The sequence below is a fragment of the Poecilia reticulata genome, linkage group LG10 (genome assembly GCF_000633615.1).
Source record: "Poecilia reticulata strain Guanapo linkage group LG10, Guppy_female_1.0+MT, whole genome shotgun sequence".
NCBI lineage: Eukaryota > Metazoa > Chordata > Actinopteri > Cyprinodontiformes > Poeciliidae > Poecilia > Poecilia reticulata.
The window spans coordinates 10,848,904-10,858,999 of NC_024340.1; the positions used below are offsets into that span (position 1 = coordinate 10,848,904).

A 10,096-nucleotide genomic window follows, 5' to 3' on the forward strand; every position below is an offset into this window, starting at 1 on the left:
CAACAACAATAATAATAATAACAATAATAATAATAATAATAATAATAATAATAATAATAATAATAATAATAATAATAATAATAATAATAATAATAATAATAATAATAACCTAAAGGAACATGTTTATGGCTATTTTCCAGTTAAACAAAATCTCATAATTGCCGTAGCTGACACATTCGGTCTTTAATTATATATTAATCTGATTTAATAATTTATACATGCTTGTGAGAATTATGCTATTGTCAAAGATATTAACGATGTTTTCTAATAAAAGAAATTCTCGGAATTAGGGCTGCATTTTCAATTATACTCTAAAGAAAAAAATAGATAATTTTGCCCTTCCTAAACATGGCGATCTCTGGCTTCACCGACTGAATGTTGCTGTAAATTCATTCACCTGTTGGAAGTGAAGCCTCCTTGCCAGTAGTATCTTTAACCTCTGAACCCCCGAGTGTGCCAGTCCTCCGCCATATTGACTGTTGTCTTGACTGGAGGAGATAGAGAACATTTTGAGGTCCRAGAAGAAACGAAAGTGTGCTCGTAAAAACCATTGAAACTGGTGCAAACTTGGCCAAAGCGTCCCGCAAACACCACTGTAATGGCGAGGAAGAAAAGCAAGCAACAAGGGGTCGGCCAGAAGGAGCTTGTGCCTGGACAGCAGACCGCACCGAAGAGCTCTGTCTCTCCCGGCGATGCAGCTGGCGGTGGCGGCGGAGGAGATGCTGGGTTGGATAGGCTGACGAACACCAGGGCGAACCAGGTAGCTAAAAAAGCAACCCATTTGTAAAGACTACCCGGCCTGTGTTCCTTCTCCACTCTGCTAATCCAAACAGAACCCTACTGTTCTTTTTAATTTAATTAACGAAAACCGCTGAGGTAAAATTAAATGCATTCGCTCCGTACTTGAAAGCTATTTCACACTTGATGTACTTGTCGTGGATGTGGAGCTTGATAGCGTTGGATGTGCAGGTCAACAAATAAGCTGAATTGAGGGAGGAGGATCCGGGAGCTTCGCAGCCCATCTCTTGTGTCGGACAGGTGACATTGTACCTCAGACAGGTCGTCCCATTTCCAGCCTTTACAACTCTTCATCCGCCCAGCTAACGTTAGCCTCAAGGCTAGTCAGTGTGCTGCAAACGTGCTTCATCCCTGTGTGCAGGAGCGCTCTGCAAGCACAAGCTAACAGCTAAGCAGCCCACCGGGCTACAGGAGAGAACGGGTTAAAAATTATTATGCCAAATCTCAGTTATGGTTTTCTTTTTTCCGTCGTGTCTTGTTTTTTTATGATCTATATGGGAGGTGAAAACTTTGACTGTAAACGCATCATTTTGTTAGGTCTTAATGAGAMCGTCATTTGCACTGAGCATCTAAAACGATGCCAAAACCACACGATTTGACTCAGATTTATCGTTGTTTCTTTTTWAATTAAATTATACAATAYAACTCCAGCTGATGCGAATTTTGCTGAGTCTGGGTCAATTCCACTCAAAATTTCAAACAAGCCTTAAAACTATAATATTTATTTATGATCTGTTTTATCTTTTTGCTAATATAATAAGAAGTAATAACAGTAAAGCAGAACATGTGTAACTTTATGTGACTCTTTTAAACAATAACATGTAGTTTTGTTTATTTTTTTTTCTTACAAATCATTAAACATTACTTAGATTGTGACGTGGATGTAACTTAACATCTAGCTATATATAATTTATAATCATGTGATTCAGTGTTATACATACACAGAATTGTAGTTGACTTGTGTTGACATTTGTTAATTTATTGATACCCCACGATTATGGTAATCAATGCCTCTTTTTTTTTCTCTTTTTTTTACTGTATCAGTGAGTGGAGCTCAGAGAAATATAATGCTCCAAAAATGTAACCAATCTAAAATACTTCTTATGTCATGAAACTCCACACAGTTCAAAACAAACCGAACATCACATCTCCTTACTGACTATTCTGGTTTCTGTTGGTCAAATTCATGTTTAGATAATCTAAACAGATTCTCGCAAAACCGTGACATTATTCTTGAACTTAATGAATTTGCAGAGTKTTTATAGAGGTTTTCTGAAAGGTTTTAAAAAGTCAAAAAGATCATTCTTAAAGTTTTAGGTTCTGGAAAGTGCACATATGTCCAGTTAATTCCTAACTTTGTGTCTTTTTTATTAACGGCTGTTTTTGTTCTGTGATTAGTAGCTCTCACTTAGGATTTAGTTATTGCTTGTGAAATTGTATTTCATCTCCTGTGACTAAACTATGACTCCCATGTTGCAGGGAAGCAATAAACTCGGCTGAAAAAATAATGATTACATAATGTACAGCGTACTGTAGGTTCGGAAGGTAAGGGAACCTAGCTGTAAACAATTTACRTYGACAGTGTTGCATTAATTGTCCACTCGCTTTGTACTCTGAATTTGTATTTTTCAAGTTCAGAGTCAGGAAAACAACCAGAATGCTCCCTAAAGTCAGTCTTTGGACCAGAAAAGCTGGAGCTGATGAAGAAACTCTGAGTTTAACATCTCACACAGTTGCCCATATTAACCATTTATTAGCACTTCATTAAACCAGGGCAACACGGTAAAATATCTGTTTGCGAATATGTRCCTGTCGTGTTTTWATACAGGAAGTTGAAAGAAGTAGGCTTGTAGTTGTTGGTGCCAAAAGAAAAGGCAAATCCCTCAGTCTTCCCTCTTTCAACCAGAACCCTCTAACTCAGGTGTGACCCCCTGCTCTGAAATCTGAGACTACATGAACGCACATATAACTCGTTGTAATCAACTAAGTAAAATCTATGTTAACTGGTGTTTTTTTCCCCATGTAATTATTAGATTTAAATCATAATGACATCAGAAAGGTTTCCAGTGATGTTTCATTTAGCCCTTTGAAACACGAAGAAACAGTCATTTCATTACTTTTCTAATAAGGCACTCAGTTGTGTTTCTGTTTTTTTTTTTTTTTTTAATTTAACCATTCTTCCAATAATTGTAAATGAAAAAAAGACTTTGCTCCTTACTGGTATCACTCTTTCTTTGCATTATTTGAAATTGCTGTCCAGTGCAGATCATAAAGCCCTACACACTGCAGAGCCCCTGAAGTCTGTCTTGTGATATTAAGCAAAAGGATTTAAAATGAACCTGGCAAGTATGTGACACTTCAGGGCCKTTATTAAGCACAATGTTCATTTACACTTAGTAATAAGCCAGTTATGGCACTTAAAATTTACATTTTGTAGCCGCCTTTAAATTGTGGTTCAAATCTTTGAGATGTTTTAAAACAAACTGAGTTTTGTGCAGACATTGCAAGAAATATCTAAGCCAAAATGGTGATATCAAAATATGAAGGAAAAGGAACTATGATGGCTGTCTGTTCATCGAGTACAAAGGGTCTCAAAGAAGAATAAATAAGAGGGAAGTATTCAAGTGATAAAACAAACAAAGACTCAGTAGTAGTTAGGTCAAGTAAAAAGCAARCAACTCTTCTGATGCTTCGAAGTTTTCTGTTTATATTCACCTGGCTTCAAATTGGTTCAAGTTCATTATGGCGCCAGGTGAAGTCGGGCTGTAATTCCACAGTAACGGTAATCACATTCTTTCTGTCTGTGTCTGCCCAGCCCATGCACACCTGCTGCCTGCTGTGCCATCGAGAATTCAAGGACTGGGGAGCGGGTTCTGTCAACGGGCTTCCCGCCGGCCACGGGACGAAGCTGGCCGACGCCGTGCCTGCACTCTCCCAGGCCTTATTGCGGGAGGCGCCGGGTCGAAAGCTGGCTGACGCGGTGCCCTCGCTGTCCCAGTCCCTGCTGGGAGAGGTGCCTCTGTGGATCTGTCAGAGCTGCTGCAAGAGCGTGGAGGAGGAGGAGAGAAGGAGCACGCAGGAGCAGCCCTCATCGGTACATTAAACAAAACAAAAAACATCAAATGGTTTGGCTCAGGGGAAGTTTTATTCTGCTCTTGTTTTCTTATATTTGGACAATGTGTTTGGTTGTTTTGATTACTAATGTGTGTGGGAGAACTTCTTTTTGATTTGCTTCATATGGGGATGCAGGTTCTGAAAAATCTGATTTGACTTTTTTTCCCCCACTAATTGTTGAATGCATTAAAACTCCCATCTTTCTTTGGTCCATGGTGCATCACCCAACAGCATGCACTTAAATGTCCTTTTTTCAGCTAACTAACCGATGCATAATTGGGCATAATCAAGTATTTTCTTTTAGTTTTCCACTGGATGCAAAACAACATCTAACATGGAACCTGCAGCACATTTTTTCAGTTTTATTTGTCCTGAGAAAAATAAAAGTGGAATTGCTCAAACTCATAATTAGCTGTTCAGACCTTAAATAAAAACAGATAGTGCTGCGTCAGAAAAAGGTCTGTGTGCACTTTCAGTTCAAATTGTAAATATGTTAAACGTTAGAAAAACAAGAAGCAGTCTTTTTTACTGTTTGTTTTTTTCTCATTAAAATAGTTTTAACGCACTTCTAAGCCGTTTGACCTTTATCTCACTCTCTTGTCGGGTCAATAAAAGAAGGCCAGATGAGTAACTAATTGGTGTTCTGTTTTGTGTATTTCTTTCAAACAAGGTACCATTGTCACACTCTTCCTCCTGTAAGTCCCAAAGCTGTGGGAACGGTTACCCGGAGCAAAGTACTGTAGACTGGGACCCAAGTTCCTTCCTGTCGGCCCACAAACTGTCAGGTCTCTGGAACTCGGCCCACTCCAATGGAGGCGAGCACTGCAACCACAACACTTCTTCGCACTCACAAGGTCTGTCATCACAAGGTAAGGAGTAAAGGCGTCAATGACGCACACGCACACACACACACACACACACACACACACACACACGCACACGCACACACACACACACACGGTGATGGCTGAAGGTTTCTCCAGGCTTAAGATCCAGATGTTGAGTTGGTGGTGTTGGTGTTGTTGTTGTTCAGAGGAAACTGAGTTTAGTTTTATTGGTTGGCATCTTTGCTCTGCTGCACCTAAAGAGGGAGAAAATAAAGTTTTGGCTCAGAATTATTGCAGGTAAAAGGATGTTTGCAGAAAGGAGGCTGGCTAAACCAAACTCTAAATTAAAGCTTTTATTCATAACTACAAAGTTACTGCGTGTGTAGGCTGGTTTTTAGTCTGAGTTATTAGTGAATGATGGTTCTAACATAAGAAAACAAAGAAGATGAATTAGTGACTCAACTATTGATCAGCCAATGAATGAAATAGACTTGATTCGATGATCGCCAGGTCAAATACTGAAAAATTAAATGCTGTTCTCTGGAAAAATGCATGTTGGATACATTTTTTGTTTTCAATTGAGGAAAAATCTTTGCGTTTAATTGCTGAATTAAAACTAGTTTATCCTAAGTTKGTATCGAACCTTAAAGAATGTCACTAATCTGTCAGGCAGTGAAGGTTTGATCAGAGTGTGATGCAGAAGCTGCTCTGTCTTAAACTGGTTCAACAACTGAGAAACATTTAAATGGACAWSATCGTTTATTGTTCATCATTTCTAACATTTTAATGGTTGGAAAGGAATAGAACCAACAGTTTATTGCTCCACCCAAATCAAAAAAAGCATCACAAAGAGTAAACTTCTTAAATTGGCAGTAGAAATTACCCCAAAACAACTACATATCATCTCTTAACAGTATTTCAAACTGTGTGACGTCTACTATTGTTTTCTGGCTTATCAACAATTYGTAGTCATTATCTGAGTATTAAATAAGTACACAAATGCGTATGCATTTTCGTCTAAACCAACTCTTCAATTTTAGCCCAAAAATGCACCCATGTTCCTTYACGGTGCTTCAAACAGCTGTTTTYTGTCAGGAACCTGCCTTGGTGCTTGAATTTTACGGGTTTGGTTAAAAATAGGCAGTAAAACGATGTTTCCACTTCGACAGTCTTAAAAAGCCACAAAACACTTTGACCAATAAACAGAACAGCAGATAGTTTCCTAAAAAGTAAACATCAGGGTTGAACAGAACAAATTAGAAATATAATCAACAGAAAAAAAAAAAAGACTAGAAATATTTTGAAAAGATCATGAATGTAATTGTTAGGGTTTTTTATATTCAATTCAATTATGCAGACAGATTTCAAGTCAACTGCATACTTTGCAATTGATCCTTGAACAATGGTTAATCAAGTTTAGTTTATTATTCAGACTGGTTAAAAATTGTTCTACTTTAGACTTCATTGAGACTTCGTTRTAGAGTTTACCTTTAATACACCAGAGTTCCTGTAGCTCTCGTCTGGAAAAAAAAATTTGAATTGGTAATGTAAGATTGAGGCTTAAGCATGGAAAGTGAAAGTAGTCARATGATGTTTGTATGCATCATGAAGTCGCATGTCATTCTTGAAARGCTTAATTTGTTTAGTGAATAAGAAGCAAAGGGTGCAGCGCATGAATAAGTGGAGCAACATGAAAAAGAAAGGAACAAGACATGTCAACGTCTAGTGTCTTTCTACATCAGTTATGAGTAAGTCAACATTTTAAAATGTAATTCGAAGAGATGTGTAAGCTGGACTCAGACGTGTCAAAAACACTTGTGTCAGCTTGTCGTCTTTTAGTAGAAACAATAATAATTAGTTATAGTTGGATAGTTAAACGTCCCCTCAAAGAAAAGAGACGATTTCACAAAGCAAACTCTAATCCTGAATGACTCYTACATGCTTCTTTCTGTTATTGATGGTTCAATTACACCAAAAGGTCMGACGCTTATTACTGTTCCTATGTGTTGATCGGTGCGAGCTATGGGAATGCACAACTATTAAACCCTCTGTTATCTGAGATATTTTAAACACACTTCTATTTACAGGGCTAACAGCCTGTCACGAAAAACGGGGGCTTCATGAAGCACCCGGAAAATCGGCAAAAACCTCAAGTCCCAAAGTCTGTCCCTACAGTCACCCGTCGTCCCAGAATTCCAGTGGATCCTCTGCTGGGAACTCCCAGTCTACCTCAGCAGACCTCTGTAAGACCACTCCCAAGCACTTCAAGACCATGTGCCGTCGWCCAACGCCACCAGGTATTTTGTTTRGTTTAGTTTGGGTCAAGCAGTCTTGTTAAAAGTAGTGACGTACTGATGAAATATTTTGCTGCCAGTTTTCAGTTTCTGACYTTAGTCATGCACAGGGTAATTAAAAGGGCTTTAAAGGAAAAGCTCTTGGTGTTTTCTAGAATGAAAGCAACCAGAATGTGCAGTTGCTTACCATCTTGATCAAATAAGACCGCTAACTGTGAAGTTTTTTTTCTTTATCTTACATATGCAACTGCTGCAGAGGAACATTCTTTTGGTAAAATAAATATTTAAAAAACTGTATTTGTCTTAGGAACAAATATGATGGAAAGCTTAATTTTATCCAACTGAATATGTTACATTATGCCACTAATTAAGTTATGCTTTTTTCTTTGTATAAAAAAAGAATCTACTTAGTCATTTTGTATGTGACTATATAAAAGCACAGCATTTGTTTCAACATGGAAAAACATTCTTTAGTATTTTTTATTTAAAACAAAAAACAGTTTAATTTATCATTAACTTAAGAAAATGAAATTCTATCACTATTATTACTTCCCAAGTTACATATGACATGCAAAAACATATCCATTGTAGCGACATATAAAATGTGCCAGAGATGTAATTTTTTTGAAGGCCATGCAGGAATTGCTCATTTGTAATTCCTGCAGTCGATCAATGTTTATAACCTAGAGCTCATTTTTAATGTGTGTTGTTGTCCAGGGGAAGCCTTTCATCCCAGTGACCACCATCAACATGCAGACTTGTCGGTACCGCCCAACAGTCCCACCGGTCTCTCCTCCCAGCATTCCTCCCTCCTGCCCCCAAAGCCAAACTCCGGACAGCACGGCCACGTCACCTCGTCCTGCGGCWCTGGCGTGGCAGCCCAGACTTCTTTCTCCCCGCTGGTACCAAACCTCCACAACACCACAGCCAAACTCAACTCCCCAAGTCCAGACAGCCCGACATCGGTTCACAAACCCAGTTCATGCAAAAACTCCCACATTCCTGCGGTAAACACACAACACGGCAAACTAGGAACGTCTCTAATGGGCTGTAACCACTCTTGCAACGGACACAACCCGGGAACTGTGGCCGCTTCAAATGTAGGGCATCTGACGGCCGGAGCCTGCAGGTTAGAACCGGTGTATCTGCTTATGTGAAATTAGAAAAATTCTGTATTTTTTTTAAAGTAAAAATGTTATTTTTTGGGGGGCGGTCTTTTGCAGGGATCAGGCATGTAAAGGGCACAAAGTGACAAATGGGACATTGTGCCACCCGTCGTCTGAGCTGGAAGAAGGTGAGGATGAAGACAGCAGCTCTGAGAGGAGCTCCTGTGCCTCCTCTTCAACCAATCAGAAGGACGGGAAATACTGTGACTGCTGCTACTGCGAGTTCTTTGGACACAATGCGGTAGATTTGCTTTTCCTTCCTTAAAGCTAGAAAGCAAGAAACGGAAAGCATTTGCTTTGCCAAACATGCGTCTCATTTAAACATGTTTAACATCTTGCAGCCTCCAGCTGCACCAACCAGCAGAAACTAYGCCGAGATCCGTGAGAAGCTTCGCTCACGCCTAACGCGACGTAAAGAGGAGCTGCCTCAGCGTCAGGATGCAGAGCTGAACGCAGTCGGTGCCATTGACAACAGGGACGTGGACGAGCTGCTGGACTTCATAAACAGCTCRGAGCCTAAACCAGTCAACAGTGCCAAGGCTGCCAAGAGGGCTCGACACAAACAAAAGAAAAAGGTTTGCCGACCTTTGAAAAWGCTGCTCAAGTTCTGTCGCAAGTCATTTTACTTAACTGTTAATTTTAAACAAAACCTGTAGATGTGGTTTATTTTAAAGCTTAAAGCTCAAATCTTTGTCCGGTAATAAAAGATCAAGTCAATTGTGAGCATATTTGTAACTTCAAATTTTATTTTGTCATGGTAAAAAAAAACACAATAAACCGTAATTTGAGACAGTTCTGGCCATAAGATTATAAAATTTAACTTCCAGGACAATTTAATGAGCTTCAACCATTCTTGAGTTCTGGTACAGTGATCCTAGTACTGATAATACTTAAGTTGACTCCACCAAACATACTTCCTGTGATCTTGGCCAAAAAGATAAATATTGCGCTCAATATAGTTTTGCCTGCAAAAGGCATTTGAGCTTGAAGGTGTCTGCTTTGGAGCAGATGCTTCTTTTTGGACAAGTCGTCTCCAACCTATGTTGATGTTTAACTGGACATGTACACTGGTGWGACAGCATGTTCAAACCTGTGATGAAATGAAATCACATTGGCTCTTGTATTGTTCTTGAACATCATAACTAACATAGTTTTATCTGAAGGGAACAGTCTGGGTCAGAAGGTTGAAACTCAGTTACTCAAAAGCCAGGTCCAGGTCTTAGTGGGAGTGCATGTATAATCTTGAACCTCCTGTAGATTAGAAAAAAAAAACTGCAATAAATTCAAACTTGTGCATCTCAATTTTGATGCCACAAATTATATGTTGAGGTATCAAGCCGCCGCAACATTTAACGATTCCAATAAGTAATCAATAAACCTGGATCAATATGACATTCATGTAGACGAGTGCATGCAAACATCTCTAAGGTGGTTCTGCATTGTGTGTTATGTGTTTGTACTTAAGTTTGCTCCTGAAGCTGTTTCCTCTTATGATGCAGGAAAAAGCTCAGCAGGTTAACACGGGTCCTGCTGGCAGTGAACCCCAGTCCGGTGCGCCCGAGGAGCCCGTAGACGAGCCCATCCCCGACGGCCCTGAAACCAGTCGGCTGCTTGACTGGCCTCAGCTGGAACTAGAGCGAGTCAACAGTTTTCTCACAAGTCGACTGGAAGAGATCAAGAACACCATCAAAGACTCGATCCGGGCCTCKTTCAGCATGTACGACCTCAACCTGGACGTCAATGACTTTCCCAAGAAGGCAGCTACATTGGAGGGAAACCACCTGCTGTCGCATCTCAACGGTTCCTCTGACTTGCAGCAGATAGACCTGGACCTTTCTCCTCTCTCGCTGGGAAGCTTTAAGAGCCACCTGGACCTGGTTAATGGATGGGAGGACAC

The 10,096-nt window shown here is 39.7% G+C and overlaps 1 protein-coding gene across 1 annotated transcript; it reads left to right on the top strand.

The window, feature by feature from the left end:
* Positions 1–142: 142 nt before the first annotated feature.
* On the top strand, positions 143–10,094 carry fam193b (family with sequence similarity 193 member B; the record flags this gene model as incomplete). Its single annotated transcript, XM_008419974.2, has 8 exons — positions 143–760; positions 3,614–3,892; positions 4,583–4,781; positions 6,827–7,036; positions 7,751–8,162; positions 8,257–8,440; positions 8,541–8,774; positions 9,699–10,094. Coding segments are annotated over exons 1-8 (2,076 nt in total), but the record flags the coding sequence as incomplete, so codon positions are not given.
* Positions 10,095–10,096: the final 2 nt, after the last annotated feature.